Below are 21,164 nucleotides of genomic sequence, written 5' to 3' on the forward strand. Positions count from 1 at the left end.
CTTAGTCAAAGCCTTAACTCTGGATGCTTCTTGTGGATTAAGTAACTGACTTTATTTGTTCCCCTTTCCCCCATCTTCTAGATTTTGGTCATTCCACCGAGCTGGCCTTCGCTGTGGAGCCCAGCGATGACATAGCAGTGCAGGAGCGGCCGCTGGTGCTGTACTGCCAGGTGGAGGGAATCCCGCCCATCACCATTACGTGGCGGAAGAACGGGGCGATGATCGTGGAGAATGAGAACACCTTCGTGCTGGCCAATGGATCGCTGTACGTCTCCCGCTTCCAGAAAGTCAGGGGGGATGGGTCGTCTGATGAAGGTGAATACGACTGCATGGCTCAAAACCGCTTTGGGCTGGTGGTCAGCCGCAAGGCGAAGATTCAAGCAGCTAGTAAGTACTGCGCTCGCCCTATCCGTGCCTCCAAATTCCAGCCAAGGATGGTCTTGGTTTTGAATTAGAAATGTTCATTCCCTGGTAGCATTCAAGGATGCAAATTAGTTGTATTGGCTGGCTGGAGGTAGAGCAGTAAGTCTACAAGGATCTAGCACAGTGTTTCCCAAACTTGGGACGCCACTTGTGTAGGGAAAGCCCCTGGCGGGCCGGGCCGGTTTGTTTACCTGCCGCGTCCGCAGGTTCGGCCGATCGCGGCTCCCACTGGCCGCGGTTCGCTGCTCCAGGCCAATGGGAGCTGCGGGAAGTGGCGCAGGCCGAGGGATGTGCTGGCCACCACTTCCCACCGCCCCCATTGGCCCGGAGCAGCGAACTGCGGCCAGTGGGAGCCGCAATTGGTTGGACCTGCGGATGCGGCAAGTAAACAAGCTGGCCTGGCCCACCAGGGGCTTTCCCTACACAAGCAGCATCCCAAGTTTGGGAAACACTGACCTAGATGATATGAACGCCAAGTGGGTGTCATGACTTGATTATAGATCTGAGACAGACCGGTACATGTGCTGCCATTCTGTCCCAGAACTAATGGATTTTGGGAGCCCAGCTGCCACTTACATTTGCTCCCTGCCTGCCCTCCCTGTATCTGGTGCACAGAGGTGTGATTTGGGCATGCTTTCAGAACTGACGCAGGAGCGTCCGGGCCCCTCTTCCGATAGATCTTACACGCAGGGCTGGAAAGGTGAAAGTTCATATATGGACGGGATTGCTAAACAGTAAGAACCAAGCCATTGGCAGGCTTCTGTCTGGAAAATTGAATGGGGGTTGAGGAAAGGATTAAAGGAGTGAGAGAAAAAGACGAGTGGGGAGCAGATGTGGGCTATCGCTGTGATCTAATCTCCGGAATAATTGTACTCCTGTAAAAGGAGAGCTAATCAGCCCTTGCTTAAGGAGGAGAAAAATAAAGAGACCTCATGGTAGTAAATCCCCTGTCCCAAAGGAGTGAGTCACAGTCAGTCACACAGCGAATACTCCATCACTCACGTCTCTTCTGTGCTGTGTTTTGAAACCTCTTTGCCTCTCGCCGCTGCTAGGTACCATTCATAAGGCATCACTTTTCCAACAGTAGGCAAAGACCTTTTGAAGGTCACAGTTTCTTTGTTATTTAAGGCAGGCGGCATGGAAGCAGCAAGTCTTATTTACTCCCTGGCATTGCCTTTGGGGGCAAGGCTAACAACACAAGACAGATTGTCTGTTGTAGGAGCCTGTAGGGGGGGAAAAATGAAAATGTCAAAGAGTGAATGAAATTAAAAAAAAAAGGAAGAAAGGGAAAAAAATACCGAGCAGGACACAATTGTGATTCCGTGGCCTGCAGTCTGCTGCTCTCTTATTTATCCCATTGTATTTGGAAATGCTGTTCCTGAGGTTAATTCTTTCTTGAGTGGCATGTGCTCTGCTGGTGCTTTCCTAAATGTAGCCTGCTTGGGTTTTTGATTGCTGGTTTGGTCATGAGTGTGAGCCTTGTCCAGATAACAGCAGCAGCTAATGACCCCCTGAGTGGTAGTTTCTCTGTGTGTGCCTTGCACGGAGAGTATGTCCTTTTGCCTGTAGGCTATCTGCAGGCTGCCTGAGGTCCAGTAGGGTGTCCTTTTTGCATTCAACCAGATCTGGTGGTTATATCTAGGCATGTACTTTATGTACCGTTCGAGTAAGGAGATACCCCATTCCCACCTTGGCTATCACCAGGTTGAGGTCCTTCATGTAAAAATTTTGGGCCACCTTTATGAAAAGACCCCAACTCCTTTAAGAGAACATGTTTTGCTCATCCTTGGAGTAGTCCCGTAAAAACGCTTCCATTGCCTTTGTAATTTATTTTGAGACCATCCGATGGAAGGGGCAAAAAAGCCCAGGCAACATCCTCTGTAAGGGTGTGAAACTTCCCTGGTTATACTTATTGCCACCGAAACCACTTAAAACCCTTCCTTTCCTGCTGGAGGGCTTTGGCTCGCTGACTGCCCTTAAAGGCAACGCCCTGCCGTCAACCGTTCCTGAGTGTACGGAGAGGCCATCAGCCAACCTCGCTGTTTAGTGGTGTGAGTAATGACAGTATCGAGGAGGCAAAGGGTTTGGGTCTGTGCAGGTAAGCAGTCAGATCTATAACCTGTCAGTCTCCAGAGGACAAGCCTCAGAGTGTTTTTGGTGACCAGTGTTGTCACTTCTGAGCTGGGAGATGGCTGACACAGGAGTACAATGTCAGACTTCCTGGACCTGTAAGTGGGAGATGTAAGAGCCAGAGGATAGCTGCCGGTCAATAAACAGTGTTCTCTAGGCTACGGTGTCAATATGGATGTGAAGAGCTGCATGTTCCTGAATAGCATTTCCTTTGGTAACTAGATTTTAGCTTAAATCAAAATGGAAGAGAATCACGTTGAAAATACGCTGGGCCCTATTCTGGCTTCGGGCTTGGAGCTGTCATAATTTCTTCCCATGCGCCATTAATCCTGTACAGACTATACTGTCTTTGCCCCACCCATGCAGTGAGATCCCTCCAGTAACAGGAGTCATCTGCAGGGCATTGTGTTGGATGGAGCTGAGCATGTGTACTTGGGCCAGTGTAACCCACTGTTCAGTGTGTGTTGCCGATCCATAGAAAATATGAATCTGCTGCAAGTGCCCGCTAGACACTTAGTTCGGTGGCTTATTCTTTAGGTCCTGGGTTCAATCCTCTCCGACGATCAAGATGATGGCTGTTCTCCCAGGCCCCAAAGGTTCACCACCCATCTTGCTTCTTTGTTAGAATGTAGACTGGCACCTCAGTCAGCTGGGTATCAAAAAAGAACTGTTTCTATTGTTTTCAGAATTTTTATTAGGTTTGAGGTTTTTTTGACCGAAACAGTTGAAATTGGCATGAATTCATGCAATGGTTTGGTGTCCCTGAATCTGCATCTTTTGCTGAAGAAAGGTTTAGGGTGGAAAAATTTTGCCCAGCTCTATTTAGAAGCAATGTTTCTAACAGGTGGAAATTGGTTTGCCATCTCTTGCACTGGACTTCCACACTGCCAGGGCCACTGGTTATTTATTATTTGTCCCATGGTAGCACCTACGGGTCCCAGTCGTGGATCAGGGTTCCGTTGTGCTAGGTGCTGTACAAACACATGCCAAAAAGATGGTCCTTGCCTTGAGGAGCCCACCTCGCGCACTAAGCACAGAAATTCCAGTTACATTACCTGGTAATGAGCACTTATAATCCTGGGAGCCTTGAATAGCTTGGGCGCTGGTTTGCTTTAAGGAAGAAAATATGTGTTGTATAAACCCTTTCTGAAAGAGTTAAAATGTCTATGGGCTAAATCCTGCTCCCCGTGCAGATATGCCCTTCGCTCGGTATTGACAGCTGGGCAGAAAAGTGAAGGAGAAATTAAAAAAAATCATGCAAGTTGATCAAGGCTGCGCTACTGAGAAGTAAAAGGAATCTGATAAAGCAGAGCCCCCAGAGAGCTCTGCTATATGTTTCACTCTGTTCAAAGGGATGCCGTTTGTCTCATATCATCATTACAGACTCTGGCGTTGTATTGTTCCTTGGCCTATAGTCTTCTTGGCTCTGTGGAGCGTCCATGTTTGCATTCAGGAAGTGTTGTTGGATATCACATATTTTTTTAATGTTTCAGGTTCATTTCAACACATTGATATTGGGTAAAATTTAACTGGAAAACCAGGCTGATCACAGATGATGTACATACAATACAGGGCCCTCATGGTATGAATGCTCAGATTCGAACTCCTCATAGATTATTGGCACTGAAATGAAAGGTTATGCCGTATATCTCAAGGAAGGTAAATTACCCGAGCTTTGCAATAAAGTCTCAGATTTGGCAATATTTAGACACCTCAGAGATGCAATGATTTGGGGAATTTTAATATAGAGAAACATGATCTGAGCATAGAAGTGGGGGCCAGACATTCCTGAGGCAACCAAGACTCCAAATCCCAGCTCTGGCACTGATTTTTCCTGCAGCCTTGGGCAAGTCATGTCATTTCTCTGCCTCAGTTTCCCCATCTGTAAAATGGGGCTAAACTGCACTTTTTAACCTCCTGGGGGCAGGGTTATCAAATTTAATTAGTTAAATGGTATATGATCTGGAATACTGTGTCCAGTTTTGGGCCCCACACTACAAGAAGGATGTGGAAAAATTGGAAAGAGTCCAGCGGAGGGCAACAAAAATGATTAGGGGTCTGGAGCACATGACTTATGAGGATAGGCTGAGGGAACTGGGATTGTTTAGTCTCCAGAAGAGAAGAATGAGGGGGGATTTGATAGCAGCCTTCAACTACCTGAAGGGGGGTTCCAAAGAGGATGGAGCTCGGCTGTTCTCAGTGGTGGCAGATGACAGAACAAGGAGCAATGGTCTCAAGTTGCAATGGGGGAGGTCCAGGTTGGATATCAGGAAAAACTATTTCACTAGGAGGGTGGTGAAACACTGGAATGCGTTACCTAGGGAGGTGGTGGAGTCTCCTTCCTTGGAGGTTTTTAAGGCCCGGCTTGACAAAGCCCTGGCTGGGATGATTTAGCTGGGAATTGGTCCTGCTTTGAGCAGGGGGTTGGACTAGATGACCTCTTGAGGTCCCTTCCAACTCTGATATTCTATGATTCTATGATTCTATGATTGCTTGTAGTCTCATTAATAAAACCTAGGCTTCATAAGGGTACTTCTGTTGCTATATAGTAGTATTGCATGGATGGAAATTGGCTTGTTCTGTTATGTGGATTTTCAGAACATGTGCTAATAGTATTTTCATACAGTAGTAATTAAACCGAACAAAGACCTTTGATATTTGTACCTGCATCTAGCAAACTTCTTTGCCTGTCCTTGATCAGAACTTTCCAGTTGTTTTTTGTTCGTTTGTCCAACTCCAGTGAGTGGGTTTGAAAGGTCGCAGCATACGGCATGCTCTTTTATCATCTGATTGTTCTTGAATACAGATATTTTTTTCTGAAGATAACAGAACAGTTTCATAACTTATTTACTCATAACTCTTAGCTTCCTTACTTAAAATCAGTTTCGTGTATCCACAGTTCTCCTGAGGGAAAGATCAGGGAGGATGTGTGAATGTATCTGGGTTGGTCTGGCTCTGGCTTGCAGAGATTCATGGGCAGGGGGAAGAAAGAGGGATCCTTGTTTAGCAGGACAGCATTAAAGATCTTCAATTTGCCCCCGGAAAAGCTGATTAGAGGCACTTTGATGAGGCATTTTATTGCTCGTTTCACACTAGTTCTCTTTTTCTCTCCTGGCCTGCAGATGTTGTGCTTAACTACAGTAGCATCATTCAGTGGGCAGGCCACCGGTCTGGGAGTCAGGAGACTGAGGGATCAGTTCCTGGTTCTGACACTGAACTCCTGGGTAACCTTGAGCAAGCCACTTCCCTTCTTTGTGCCTCGGTTTCCCCCATCTGTAAAATGGGGATGATGAGTCTGACCTCCTTGGTAAAGCTCTTTGAGATCTGTGGATGGAAATGCCATATAATCGCTAGGTATTAATAATGAAAAGGTGTGATGTTTTGTTTTTGTTTTACATTCCCCTTTTGGTGGATAAAACAGATGCAGAGGGCTTGATTGTGTCTATAGGCACAGCCCTGAGCAAGCGCTAGTCCATAAACTGTAGCATATCAACACTACCCTCTCGGAGGCACAAATCCCTCCCTGCCTCCTTCTCCTTCCAGCGGAATAGCACCTTCTGCTGGCTTCTCCCAGTGGCATGCAGGCGTACGGATTGGTGGAACTCAGGCTCCTTCCACTCTCTGTCTACTCCCACCTACCTGCTCAGGTGAGGGAAGATAAATGGATCTAAGATCTGGAAGGGATGAAGGAATGGGTCTAAGATCTGGAAGGGATGAAGGAATGGGTCTAAGATCTGGAGGGGATGAAGGAATGGGTCTAAGATCTGGAAGGGATGAAGGAATGGGTCTAAGATCTGGAGGGGATGAAGGAATCGGTCTAAGATCTGGAAGGGATGAAGGAATCGGTCTAAGATCTGGAAGGGATGAAGGAATGGGTTAGGAGCCCTTACGCTCTTGTAATTCAGGTCTCACAGCCTAGTCCCAAATAAACACAGGATGAGTTTAATGTGAAAGAAGTGAGTAATATTTCCATTCTATTGGGTTTATGCCATGCATGCTGGTGTTATGCCACTCTCCAGGCCTCCTTCAGGAGAAGAGCACTACAGAATGTAATGCAGCCATGTTCCTGGCTATCACTGCCCTTTGTTTATCTAGGGCTTATCTGGCAGCCCTGTGTCCTCTTGCAGAATTTGCAGCCTTTCCACCCACACTATACTTTGATGGAGCTGCACTGCATCATCATAAATCACGGCCTGGCCCGTGGAATAGGACCCATTGATTATATCACTCAATAACAAGCAATTATCGCTAATTGGAAACCACTGTCCTAGTGGATGCTGGGTCAGCTGCTGCACACATCTGGCCTGATGCTGGCAAGTTGCACAGTTTGATCTGATCGTATTAAAAAAGACAGTCGCGTTGCTGGATGCCAAGTGGGTTTCCCGAAGCCAGGCGAGATGTGTTGGCCTGAGGCGTTGGTCTAGGTTGGCACCCCACAATGGCTCTGCAGAGGGCTGTACCTGCCACACAAGAGTCCCCCGCCATCATCTGTTGTCCAGAGGGACCTCAGTTACCAGCGCTGTAAGCCCCCACCTCATTTCCCTTATTTCAGCAAATCCCCAGCCACTTGCTTCCATCCCACTGTGCCTGTGTGTACTTAGCACTTCCCCTGCTGGCAGGAGGGGAGTGTTGATATTGGGAGCAAGGCAGATGTGACTTCTGTACTCTGCATCGATCCTTTGGAGACGGACATTACAGACAACAGCACCAACTTCTCTAGTGAACCCCGAGGCCAACACTCCTTCCCTGCTAGCCTCTGCGACCTAACGGGTGAGGGTCTCAAGGTCACTTGCAAAAAACCCTGCTGTTCCCACATGCCTGTGAGTCCTTTTGCCTAAGCTATTTGCCCGGCGAAGAAGGTTGAGTGCTTTTTTTTTTTCTTTAAAAGCAGCAAAGATCTTCTCATCATTTCAACTCCTCTGCGTAGAAGGCATTCAGTATATTGAAACTGCAGCCCCCTTTGAGCTGTGGGATGGGGGACGAGCTGGTTGAGCTCAAATAATGGGAGAATTGATAGGAGGGAAGAGGCAAGAAGGAAGTCTAAAAGGATTAAGTAGAGACAAAGAGGACTGATTATTTTATGGGTCACAATACAAGGCATTAGAGTGAGATCACAAAGGGGTGTGATTACAAAAGCGGGCCATATTGGAAGGATCAGACCAGGATCATAGTGGGAAATGTTTTTACACAGTTTTGTTCCACTCATTATGAAGTTAGCATTTTAAATTAAGGCTGAAATAAGGTGGTCCCAATGTTGTCACGAAGGTGTTTCCTGGGCAGTGCCACCATTTGGATTTGGATGCAAACCACTCACCAGAACTTCCTAATCAAACCTTAGACCCACCTACCTGGTTTGTTGTTCTTCTTGTCGAGAAGCCGGAGAGCCCTTTGGGTGGAAAGTGGAGATTGGGTCACCACATTTCCAAAATTAAAAACTTGGGGTTCTTTTGTGGTGACATTTTTTAGGGTCATGAAATATTTGCACAAGACAAAAATGCACTTAAAAATATATACGCTGGTGTCGCCAGAGCCAACATCTGGCTCAAGAGGGACATGGGCAGATTACTTCTGGTGGAGGACTTTTTCCAAAGTAGGTAGGCTTCCAGCTTCCATTGATTTCAGTGGGCGTTAAGCACCTAATATCTTTGTGGATCTGGGTCTGAATGAGCTTTGATCTGAGACGTTGAATAGTGTCACTCTGATAATGTCTGTGTTCCTCCGACTATTCTCAGTCCAAATATTGTGCATCATGCGGAACCCCCATTCAGCTGGACTGGATTGTTCTTGGTAAACCCTGAGCAGATTCTACTTGCTGTAGCAATATGTCTTGGGGGTGGGGGGAACAACAAACAACATTTTAGTTATAAAATCAACCAAATGGTTTGATTGGTTGAAATGAAAAAACAAGGACATTTCGGGGGTCCTGTAAAGTTCTTGTGACCCAGCAAAACCACATGAAAGAAACAGAATTGTCCAAGGAAAACTGGGACAAGTGGCTTGGATTTTTAATAGATTTGCAGCTTTAAAAGAGTTAGTCACCCATCTCCCATTGAATTTCAGAGTGTGCCTAAGTTGCCTTTGAAAGCTTGAAATTTGGTGCTTGTTTCACCTTTCTTTTAAAGGGTGCTGGTTTGCAGCAGTGTGATGTTCATTTCAATGTAATCTCACTCTTCTCTGTAATGCTGGTAATGGAGCTAAGCCAAGCCGTGGTCACAGCAATGTTTTCTCGCTTATAGGAGCGTTTGCTCTTCAGGCAGTAATGGCACTTAGTCGTTTAAAGAAGGCTCCAGGGAAATATATCAGAGGAGTTTCATTAATGGTAGCACTGTTGAGTTATTTGTCTCATTTAACCTTTGTAGCAAAGCTGAGGAAGTTTTGACATCTCTAAGGTCAGCAGGCCCTAAATAACTGATTTTGAGACATAACCAGAGCAATTTGAAGGTGGCTTAAAAAAAAAAAAAGTCTACATCCTCAACCGGTGTAAACTGGTGAAACTGGGGGCTCCACTGAAGGCAATGGAGCAATGCTGATTTACATCAGCTGCTGATCAAGCTCTTGGTGTTTCGGTTTTGTTTACTTGTGCGTTAAAAATCTCTGTTCTGTCCCTGCGTTATTTTGCCAGTGTGCCCGCCAAGATGGTGGCCGTTGTACTTGGCAAAGAGTGGGGTACCGGAGTTCCTTCAGATGACTGCAGGGATTCTATGGTGTGGAGCCAGTAAATTTTCATTTTCATCGACTGGGACAGTGGTTCTCAACCTTTCCGGGCTCCTGTCCCCCTTCCAGGAGTCTGATTTGTCTTGCATACCCCAAGTTTCACCTCACTTAAAAACGACAGGCTTCCAAAATCAGACATAAACATACGAACATGTCACGGCTCACCGTTACTGAAAAAGTGCTGACGTTCTCATTTTTACCATAGAATTATAAAATAAACCAGTTGGAATATAAATATTGTACTTACTTTTCAGTGTGATACTTGAACCTGTTTTTCACTTGAGCCTTGTCTGAAGCCTGAGCCCCAGGCAGCGGTGCTGAAGCATGTAACTTAGTTTCGCAGGGCTCCCTGTGGCGTGGGTCCCTAGGCAACTGCCTGCTTGCCAGCCCTGCACTTGCGAAATCCCTAAACCCCTTCCGTGACCCCTGCCACTCCCCGGGGGCTGCAACCCTCAGGTTGAGAAACACTGATCTAGGTGAGTTGAGTACCCCCTGGTCGATCTCTGCATACCTTCAGGAGTGCGCATACCCCTGGTTGAGGACCACTGTTCTGGGAGACGGGATGCCATTTTCTAAGACATCAAGTTGCCTGAAACTATTTAATAGCACATCAAGCCGTCAGTAGTGACTAGAGAAGGAGAAAGGAGCCCAGGAAAGCTCTAGTGTAGACTTCTCCATCATCCTGAGGACTGGGATTTCAGGATTGCAGCCCTGGAGCGCGGGTTGATCGCCTGAGTTGCAGACGTTTGTTGTGATGTCTTATTTTGACAGCTTGAAATCTCACTACTGAAGTGGCAGGAAACACGGTGAATGCAGGCTGCTTTATCTTGCGCCAACAGGGGGAACACAAGTAGCTGTGACCCGTTGTCCAGGAATCCCAATAATGCCTCTATAACTTCTATCCTAATTTGGAACCTTAGAGCTTGGAATCAACATTTATTGCCAGGAATCTCCCAGACTGCAAACCTCAAGTGCTCTGAGAACCTGACCAGAAGGCGTTACAAAAGAGCAAAGAATTAGGTAACATGATTCACTGGGAATTTATTTTGGCTGGGATCTAGAGATGCCATTAAAACTTTTTTGCAAGCCTATCAGCATGCAAATAGTTTCCAAAGCCGAAGAAGAGAGGTGGCTACAAAGACTAGGTGAGAGAAATGCTTCTGCTTTTTTGGCCAACATTTACTGGAAAGACTGTGAGTAGGAATTAACTTTCTGGAGCCATTCAGCCCAGGAATCAATACTGTTGGTCTGATGGGTAACTAGTGATTCTTTGTAACTTAAAAAATGCCGGTGCCTGGCTTGATACATTGTATTTTGCTAATCCTGGACTTGACCTGTGGTTACTGATAATGGCCACAAGAAGGAAAGGAAATAAAAGATGTTTGAAAAGATGTTTAATTTCTGAAATCCAGCAGGGTGATGGATTCTGCACTTTAACCTGCCTGCTGCAGTTACAGCTCCCTCCCGGGGAGTGACAGCCCTGGGGTAGGGTTTTAAACCCTTTTCTGTTATGTGCAAAATATGTCAACAGCTCCTAAGTGACTTAGGCACCCATGAGACTTTGGCTGCTAAGTCACTTAGGTGCTTGGGAAAAATGGACCCATAACGATACTACTTTGCACTCTGAAATCAGGGTCCCACAGTACTTTATTAATCTTCACGTGGCCCTGTGAAAGGAGCAAGTGGGAGGCTGGGAATAGAACCCAGGACTGCCGGCCCCTCTGCGCTCCAGGGCAAGAGAATGCAGAAAAGCTTCAGAGTGATACAGTGAGCGAGGAGGCGGAGAACTCACTCACATGCTGGCTGAAGATAAGCAACAGGTTTCATTAGGAGAGAGTGTGCTGCCAGACTGGTGAGCCGTGCTGTGAGCACAGGTGCTGGCCTGCGCTGGAATGGGGATGTGGCCCTAAAGGTCAACGGGTGGGGGGAAGGGACTATTGCATGATCTCTTTTCTTCCATTGTATACCGACATCTCCAGGTCGGTCCCCTTTCTGGGCATGGGATATGCTCCTGCTCCCTCCAGATCCGGCACATGGTTTTCCAGCAGGTTCCTGCTTTAAACCCAATTTTACAGTTGGGTTGACTGAGGCAAAAGGAGGTCAAACGATTCGCCGAAGGTCATTCCATAAGTGGCTCGGATTAAATCTGAACCCAGGACCCTCCCGGTTCCCAGCCTTGGCTGTGACTGCCGGGCCAGATGGCCTCCTGAATGCAACTTAAAGCTCCTCGGCCTTTTCTCTCCCTCATTGTTCTTTATTGTGGGGCTCTGAATGCAGGACGGTGAAAGTGAGAGTCGGCTGGGATTTGCGGAGTCTGAGTGACTGTTTAATGACGCGGGTTCTCAGGAGAGGGTTTAAAGCTGCCTCTCTGTGTGTTTCCATCTGTAAAAAGGTTCGAAATCTCTTTGCTCTCCACATCACTTCGAGCAGTTTTCTAAGCATAAAGCTGCCTTTCTCTCTCCAAACCAGCAGCAGGTGAAAATGGATCTCTCGTACATTTCATCTGCGCTGCTTCTGTTCCACCGCATCAGCCCACTGCCAAGCTGAGATGGGTGGAGAGGTAAAGACAGGGCTGACATCTACGTGAAGGAAACGTTTGAGCCCAAGTCCTGTGGATGGCCTGGCTGGGTGATGTTTGCCCCTGCCCTCTCCCATCTCTGGTGGCGCAGTGAATGGACATGCCACGCTCCTATGGCTTTCACACCCGGGTTGCTTGCAGGTGCCTCCCGCCGCTCGTCCCTGGGAGGGGTTTCAGTGCAGAAAGCTGCTGAATGAACCTGTGATTTGCTCTGGAAGTGAAGCCCATTTTTCCTGGGAACACACAATGCACAGAGTGGCTGGCTCCTTCCCTCAGGCCACCCTCCAGTGCCCACGGAAGGGATGTTGGTACCTACTTGATGTGGGAAAGTCTCTTCAGTCCACATGATCCCATGGTGTCCCATTTCTGTGATGTTTTCTGTGTCTGCCTTGATGCCCTATGTACCATGCAGTGGCTGGGGGTGTTGGGGGTGTAGGGGCCATGGAAACAGAAAGGGGAACTGATGTATACATTGAAACACACAAGGGAGAATGGGAAGTTTGCTGACTGTGAAATCTTACGATAGTGCCACCTCCACATGTCCTGTCTTCGCCTCTCCTGATCCCCTGTTCACATCAGATGCAAAATCTGCATGGGCTGCAGCTCTGCAAGTTACTTGCTGGGTGAGCTTGGGGAAGTCATGTGACCGTTCTGTGCCTCAGTTTCCCCACCTATAAAATGGTGGCGGCGGGGGGGTGGGGGGAAGAACTAACACATTGACCATTTCTGTAAATCATTTTGAGATGCTTAGGGGAAAGGTACCATATACGAGCAAAGTCTGGAGGGGACAGTTACCTCAGCCCCTCTGTGCGCCAGGAATAAGCAATACTTGGCTATCGTTTCTATCCCCGTCACTTGGACAACAAGGAAGAGGACATGTCTGTACACAGGCGCTGGTGTTCCTTGGAGAGCCAGGGAAATTCCTTTCCTAGGGCTGGACAGCTCCTCTCTGCAAGCCACCCTCCCCTCCTCCTCCCGACGCTTTCTCCACCTTAGGAACAGCAGTGAATAAGCTGACACCTCCAGAGCATTCCTTGATTAATGGCGTTTCTTTGTCCGTCCTAAGAGGCCCCCATTATGTCCCTTTGATGCTGCATTTTGCACTTACCACTGTCACCGAGCTCAATGACTAATTTTCACAGGTCACGGCAGAGGGACAATGGATCAGGCTACGTTGGGAAGAAACAAATGAAATTTTGCTGCAACCGAGAGCACTAATTAAGAGCAAGGATCAATTCTGGCGCACAAAGGAGATAGTTTTAGGCGGGTGGTGTGTAAATGAGTGGTAGTGCTTGCAATAAAAAAGACGTGTGTGTGTGTGTGTGTGTGTGTGTGTGTGTGTGTATGGGCTTCAGCTGCAGTCTTGTTCTCAGTTGCATTTGATCATGGTCCATGCTTCTGTGCTTATTCATTGTGGAAGAACAAAATGTTTTCCTACCTAGCGTGTCTTGGAAGGTCAGGCATTAATCCTGAGAAAAGACTTATTAGATCTACTCTATTACCAGGTCAGTGCAGCATTGTAGCCTGTGAGATATGTTGTGCTGTCTAGCATTAAAAATATCAAGCCACGAGGCTCATATTCCACATGATCATTGATGATAGTTAATATAATATATGGAGATATACTTATCTCATAGAGCTGGAAGGGACCCCGAAAGGTCATCGAGTCCAGCCCCCTGTCTAGCAGGACCGAGTACTGATTTTGCCCTAGATTCCTAAGCAGCCCCCTCAAAGATTGAGCTCACAACCCTGGGTTTAGCAGGCCAATGCTCAAACCACTGAGCTATCCCTGAAAACATTTCCACAGACTGGTAAACCTACCTGGTGCTTTGCAAACACAGAATCAGATACAGTCCCTGCTCCAAAGACCCTACAGCCTAGGAGGCCCGTCTCTGATGCCCTTCCTGAGTGTGAATATTGCCTCCCTCCTAGCAGTCTCATTGATTGCACTGAGACCATTCGCAGAGCAGAGTAGTACTCCAGGTGAGTGAGGATGGCAGAATTTGGGCCTAAGGCAAATGGAAAGAACAGCCCATAACAGTGCTGGGAAGCACCAGTGAGCGGAGGTGAGTGAAGGGAGAGGGGAAAGGGAGGGTTTCTGGAGGGTTTGGTAGAAGAGAGATCTTGCCAGATGTTGCAGGCACAACAGGATAGAAGGCAAGAAGCCAGGAATGCGTAAAAGTTCGTAAGGGAGCAGTAAGAAGAGAGGATTGGGGTTCACATGAGTCCTTCTCTACAGGTGAAATAACCCCTTCCCAGAAAGATCCTACTTCCATTCAGTGGGAGTTGGATCAGGTCCTAAATATGGATCCGAGGGTTTGTTTAAACACCCAAGTCAGACCGGCTTAAATAAAATCTGTTTAAAAACCCTACTTCAACTGGTGCAACTCTATGTAGAGCCGGGCCTCAGGTTCTTCATATCAGGTTCGCCAATGTCTCTTTTGGCTTCTCAGGCATCAGTACAATGCTCTGCATCTTCAGCTGCAAGCGCTGTTCGAGCCTACTTCAGATCCGTTTGTTCAGTTCTGTTTTACGTCCTCATCACCGTGGGAGTGGAACACCTCAGCTGGGACTAACATCTCTCACTTGCATTCGTTTTTAGGGTTTTAAATCTTGAACCTTTTTATGGGGTTTAGGTTTGGGTGAGGTAAATCAATGTTTTTAACCAGATTTGGACTTGAGCGGCCCTTTAAGCTGAAGACAGTCTTGTTTGTAGGCTCCATGCACCCCAGTTCTTACTGATTTTTTTAAAAGTTCCTGGAAAGGGTCATTACACTTGCTGTGGGCTGAATCCTGAGCCGTGGCGGCTGGTCCCTGCTCGCTGGTGGGAGGGGGCTGTTCTCTTTTGTTCTCAGTAGCCACTAATAAGTGGAGTCATTCTTTACTTTCATTGACTGTATTTTCATTAATCTTTTGTATTCACCAAGTACATACCCCTTTACACCATTAAAAAAATACATTCACATTACCTTATTTGGGCATGTTTAGAATGAAAGGGCTTAAATAAGTGAATGAAAACCAAGCAAATACGGCAGATGTGTAAAATGTGGCTCTAAATCCAAACTCCAGGGAGGGCACGTGTTAACTGCTGGAACTTCCCGAGTTTGAATCCTGAAGGGCCGAGTCATTTCTCAGGAAGAGCTTCCGTGAGGTGTTTCGTGTCCATGAAGGCTCCAAAGTTTTTGGCTGAAATAGGATTTCTCATATTGAGGAAACCCTCCCAACAGATCAGGGTTAAACTCAAGTCCACTTACTGCCCATGCTTTACATGTTTCCATGGCATGGTTTGCCCTTTGCAGGACTAATTTGTATTAGGGCACAGGCTTTCTTCCTTCCTGCCGTCTTCTCCTTCTCTCTGCTCTGAAATGAATGCTTCTGACATTATTTTCAGACAGCAAAAGGCTTTGATGGCCATAATAATACTTAGCTCTTTTCATCCATGGAGCTCAAAGTGTGTTACAAAGGAGGTGTCAGTATCATTATCCCCTTTTTACAGATGGGGAAACTGAGGCAGGGAGGGCCTGGACTTGCCCCAAGTCACTCAGCAGGCCAGATACATAGCTCAGATCAGAACCTATGTCTTTGGAGTCCTACGCCAGTGTGCTATCCTCTTAGCTATAAGCCAACCTTTAAAACCGTACTGCAGAATCAAGAGGGCACTGGCTGGGTGTCTGTCTTCAGCTCTGACCAGCTGTGTGACCCTTGGCAAGTGAATTCATCTCCCGGTGCCTCTCTTTTCCCTCTAACTGTGCTTGTTTTGTCCATTTAGACTGTGTAAGGTCTTTAGGACTGGGACTGTTTCACTGTGTTTGTACATCTCCCAGCGCCATGGGACCCCAGTCTCTGTTGGGGCCCCTAGGCATCACCATTATACAAATAATTATCATTAATAATGATACACTAGAATGTGAAGGTGAAAGCTTTTCTTCAAATGCAATCTGCACTAACAGCAACAGAAAACTATTGCCCCAGTAAGATATATTGGGCCAGATGCTAACCTGGCTTGCACTGCACCGAAAACAAGAAGGCCAATATTTTCAAAAGTGGTCTCTGATTTTGGATTGCCTTGATTCTCTGGCACCAACCGAAGACCTCTTGCCTTTGAGTCCCCCACAGCTCCTCTTGGCTTCAGGTGAAGTCCTGTGTGCTCAGCTCTCCTGAACAGAGGCTGCACGGGGTCTCTGTGCAGGCAGCCACAAGGAGAGATGCCCCCAAGTTGGGGCCCACTTTTGAAAATATTGACCTCTGGCTATAATTCCCTGAAAGTAAAGGAGCTGTGTGGGAGGCCGGTCAGAGCCCAGGTTGCCTTCTCATGCATCTCTAATGCCTGGCAATTGGCTGAAGTTTAGGTTTCAGGATCGGTGCTAGCTCCTAGCTCCACTCATTTATTTCGTTTTCCACCGCCTTCCCTTGCCCAGTTAGTGTCAATCGATATGGCTGCTCTGGTCTTGAGCTCTCCTCAGTTTTGCTGTCCCATGATGCTCAGCTCTGAAGGAAAGTCCAGTCCCTTTGTTCCCTCCCGTTTGGCGGTTCCCTCCTAAACAAGAATGCTTACTGAAGCATTTTGTTTGGCCAGAGCAGCGGAGTACATCCAACTCACCATGGTTTCCCATGGAAATGTATAAAGGGGGTGGGAGCGAAAGTCCTGATTGTGTCTTTCATTTACAATCCTAATACACCAAGAGATGGGGAGGAAAGAGGGGAGGGCCCCCAAAGGGTCAAATCTATCTATTGCTCAAAAAAAAAAAAAAAAAGAGAGAATTTCTTTTAAGTGAGCCTGGTTTGAAGCTAATGAGAATTGGGGAAGTTTAATGAGTGTTGGGAAGAATCTCGCTCTAGCTTCTAGTGCTGGGTTAGACAGGCTCTGGCAGGTTTGAGGGATTCCGAGTGTTAATATTGCGAGGGAAGGGTTGGATTTTGGGGAGGGCTTTTTCTCTTCCTTTCTCCTGTTAGGGTTGTACAGTTCCACTTTGGCTGCACTCTGGACTTCACCAGGGAATCTTCTGCAGCCAGTTTTCCCTTCATGTTTTGTAGTCCAGTGTGTTTGCACGTTTTCCTTGCAGTGAGCTAAGCAAAGCGGTTGTCAGGGGCTTCTTACACCATAGGCCCCGGTCGTGAGAGGAGCTCCCTGCGGGCCAAGCCCTGGACTCGTGAGTAGCTCCAGGTGGGTGCAGGGAGAACGCTGGAGGATCGGGGCCATCGTCGGCAAAGGCGAAAATGTTTGAAAGCTGAAAATCAAATGGAGGCTGCAACTCTCTCAAGAAGTAAAACCCAAATTCCTGCCTGTGAGGAGAGGGGGGATTGTGAGGTGATGTCAGACATAAGGGACACAGCAGGGAGCAAAGAAATTCATGGAACTCCTGAGGTCGTGCCAGGATTGTGGGTCAAAGCAACACATCACAGCCTTTTCGATGCATGAACAGGGTCAAAATTTAACTAGAATTGTCTGCTGGGGAGGAAACAATCGCCCTCTCTGTGCTAACAAACTAGCTGGAAGAGGCACTGCTGGAATTTCCAAACAGCAGGATTTGCAGGTGCACAAGCACCTGGTAAAATCAAGCTACTCTTAGTTAGGCTGGGTCTACACTACCCGCCTGAATCGGCGGGTAGAAATCGACCTCTCTGGGATCGATTTATCGCGTCCCGTTGGGACTTGACAGTCGATCCCCAAATCGACGCTCTTACTCCACCAGCGGAGGTTGGAGTAAGCGCCGACGACGGGAAGCCGCAGAGATCGATTTTGCCGCCGTCCCTACAGCGGGGTAAGTCGGCTGCGATACGTCGAATTCAGCTACGCTATTCGCGTAGCTGAATTTGCGTATCTTAAATCGACCCCCCCTGTAGTGTAGATGTAGCCTAAGTGTCCTAAGTCCTTAGTGGACTTTGGAACCTGCTTTTAAGGATTCAGCTCTGAAAATTTTGGATGGGCTTTTGCTTGAGGCCTCAGGCACTCAGGAGACCTGCGTATAATTCCTGGCTGTATCTGTCAAATGAGAATAACAATATGCTTTTCTCCCAGCCTTTGTTTTGTCTATTGGAATGCAAGCTTTGTAGGGCAGGGCCTTTCTCTTCCTATGTGTCTGTACAGCGCCTAGCACCATAGTCTTGGGGGGGGGCCTCTAAGTATTATTGTAGTGTGTGTGTGTGTGTGTATTTATAGAAAGGTTGAGTTACAACTGTAGAGAATACGCACAGGCCATTCATCTTTTAAAATATCTGGTTAGCGTAGGTGTGAAGCAACTCAATGATTCATGGGGCTGTGGGCTCTAGGGGGAACGTGGTATCTTACCTTTGTTTCATCACTTCCATCCCCAGAGAAGCCTGCTTAAATTTTCTTTCATTAACTAAATTCACCCAAGATTGAGAGTACCTGTTCTTCCGATGTGCCTTTCCTATGTGTGAGGATGTTTGGATGACTCACCAGTTTTAATTAGCAATCCTGACCAAAGCATGGATCCCCTCTTCGTTTACGGAAGCATGGTGACTAGAATTACAATGAAGAACATCCAACTGGTGAGTGAGAGACGTCCATCCATACTCACTTTTCCATTTCAGCGGGAGCCATATGGGATGGACGCTGGATCATTATTTGGGAATTGTTGGCTGACACACGTTCAGACATTGGTTTGGAGTTTCACAGAGGCACTGAAATTCTGCCGTTCTATGAGAAGTGAGCACTGACTTTTATTATTTTTTTTTAAATTTCAGTTCTGGATTTCCTCATGTTAAAATCTGTAGTGATCTAGAATTCAGACACGTTCTAAACCTTTCGTGGGCAGAGAGGTGATTAATTGGTGAATGGATGGAAGATGCCACTTGTCTTAGCTATCCTATTCAGAGAAGGAAGGGAGCATTGGGAGTCATTAAATTGAAAGCGAGGGTAAAATTGTCCTGGGATTTGCATTCTAAACACTATTCACAGCAGGATATTGGTTTTTTAATGTCATAGGAGGTAAACTTTTTTTGCAGTGATTTTCCCTCTCATTTAAAATACGCTGGTCTGAGGTTTATGAAACTCTTGCCACAAAACAATTGCAATCCTTGTGGATTATTCAAGATACAAAACTAAGTATATAATCTATGATCAATAAACTCCATGGCTGAACGTGGGAGAGGAAATAAAGAGAGGGGAAGTTTCTGTATTCCAGAGATGAAAAAGGTATAGAATCGCTCCACAAAAAGGAGCCGAGGAGCCGTTAGGTTCTGAGTCTGTGTTTTCCTGCACAATGATTCCGATCGCCCTGCATCTGTCACAATTAGTTAGTCATTGTTTGAAAATTCAGAACGAATCAAATGACAGGAACTCCTGTGGCTTGAAGAAAGCGTATTCTCTTCTAATGGCCCCCGTGAATGTTTGTGCCAATTCTACCTCTAGGTTTTGTTGTCCAGCTGCTGACACGGCGAGGGAAGGAACATGATGCTGATTGCTCTTGCTCGTTCTTTGTGGCAGCTCCACTCATTTGGCAAGAGATTTGGAGGGACGGGGGTTAAATTTTGTTTTTTCCCCCTTGGTTGCCTAAAAGTCAGATTTTAAAAGGAGGAAGAGAAACTGTTTGTTCGAAGGTAAAAGTTCAGGACGTGATCCAGCAAAGAGTTACTATCCCACACCATATAGCGCCGTGTAGGAGTAAAGAGACCCGGGATATGAACTCTTTGCAGGACTGGGTCCTTGTGTGTGCATGCCTGTAATAAATGTGGCTATGGACCAGCTCCTGTTCTACAGCCAAGGAGCACACAGCTCCAGGGAAGGGGGAAGAGGCTTGCATGGTTCGTGTAAAGCTCACCTTGGCACCACCTAGATCCTGACGTCATGGCACGTAGGGCCAGTCCCCTGGCACTAGGTGAGAGCTGCTGTAATTTATGGTAGCTGCTAATGAGTCCTCATGGGGATGGATTGGTAACTGGGGATCAGTTCAGTAGAGCAGGTCTCCCTGCCATGACACCTTTCCTTCAGCCACATCCCTTGCGGCAGTGGTAGGGCAGATTGGGGGGGGTGGTTTAGGATCCTCCATACTGGCTGTCTGCTATTGGCGGGCCCAGGGTCCACAGGTCGCACAGTGCAAAGTGGCCCACAATATACGGCTATGGAAATTAAGATGCATTTATTAGCATTATTCTTCCTCTCCTCTTCCCTCTGGGCTAAAAGAAGGCATTTGCATGGGTTTCACAGTGGCAGGGCTGTAACCGCACTTTTGTTCTCGAATAAAGGCTCAGCCAGCAGAAGGTCTTTTGTCGCTGGAGTGAGGCTGTTTTGTTGTCCAGAACTATTGGAGGGAGACGTGGAGTTTCTAGCAGAGTGAGCACAGCTGAGCTCCGCAGTGTTAGTGCCCTGGGGTACGGCCTGTTGCAATCGGCCTCTGCACGGTGTTTTTTTGTAAATCATAAGGCACTGGTGACATTCTAACACATCCAGTAGCTGAATGGGATACTGGGTGTGTGTAAGGAGCTGAATGATTTCATTCGGTTGTGTAGAGGGTAAATCATTTCTAGCTAAATTCGTGAATTATTTCTGTGGGGTGCGTCCCTAACTCCTTCCACGCTAAACACAAACCAAACATTTCAACCCAAGTGTCACTGGATGGTGGGACCCATTGGTGCAACTTCATTTTGGTGAAGGAGCAATGGCTGAGGAGACCGAGACAAGCAGACCGAGCTCCGTGTGTTGTTCACCCCAATTGAAGCTTCGTGGTGCATACTTGAACTCCCACCATAGCAACAAGTTCATCTTTAGGCCAGTATATTGGTCGCCTGCAACATGGGGCTATAGCATAACAAGGTATCCAGGAGACCATCCAGACTGTGACTTCCTGGGGAAGAAAGGTCACTTTCTCCAGGAAGGCGCGAGGGAGCGGTTTGGAATGACAACGAGAGACCTAGAAGAAAGAGGACGGCTCGCTGGAGAAAGGGCGTGGCTCTGTGATGTATGGAAATTCACCGTGGCATGAACGCGACAGGCCTCTGGAATTCTGTGGGACTTTAAGACCAATCTCCTTAATCAGCAGAGGGGAACTCTGCAGGAATAACAAAATGTACCGAGGGAGAGTGCAGGCTCTGCATTTCACACCCACAGAATGCACCGCTGGCTGCAGAATTCCAGGTGCTTTGGCAAGACCAGGAGTCACCTGCTGGCTAGTAAAGCTAACCCTTTCAGTGCACTTAATTGTGCAGCGTCAGGGTGGTGAATATGGGCAGTTACTGCTGTCTAGTGGAGATAGTAGCTACAACAGGAGACTGGGAGCCAGGACCTCCTGGGTTTTTATTCCCAGCTGCAACTCTTGCTTATTAGGGGGCCTTTTGGGTGTTCCCCTCATCATGTCTC

At 47.2% G+C, this 21,164-nt stretch overlaps 1 protein-coding gene across 3 annotated transcripts in view; it reads left to right on the forward strand.

The window, feature by feature from the left end:
• The window catches only part of IGDCC3 (immunoglobulin superfamily DCC subclass member 3), a 188,664-nt gene that overhangs the window by 18,226 nt on the left and 149,274 nt on the right, over positions 1 to 21,164 (forward strand). For all 3 annotated transcript variants that reach the window (XM_024109149.3, XM_042856579.2, XM_005305394.5), the window contains exon 2: positions 82 to 387. In XM_024109149.3, the coding sequence (XP_023964917.2) occupies positions 82 to 387 (306 nt within the window). The remainder of the gene's footprint in view (positions 1 to 81; positions 388 to 21,164) is intronic.

The sequence above is a fragment of the Chrysemys picta genome, chromosome 10 (assembly GCF_011386835.1).
Source record: "Chrysemys picta bellii isolate R12L10 chromosome 10, ASM1138683v2, whole genome shotgun sequence".
Taxonomy (NCBI): Eukaryota; Metazoa; Chordata; order Testudines; family Emydidae; genus Chrysemys; species Chrysemys picta.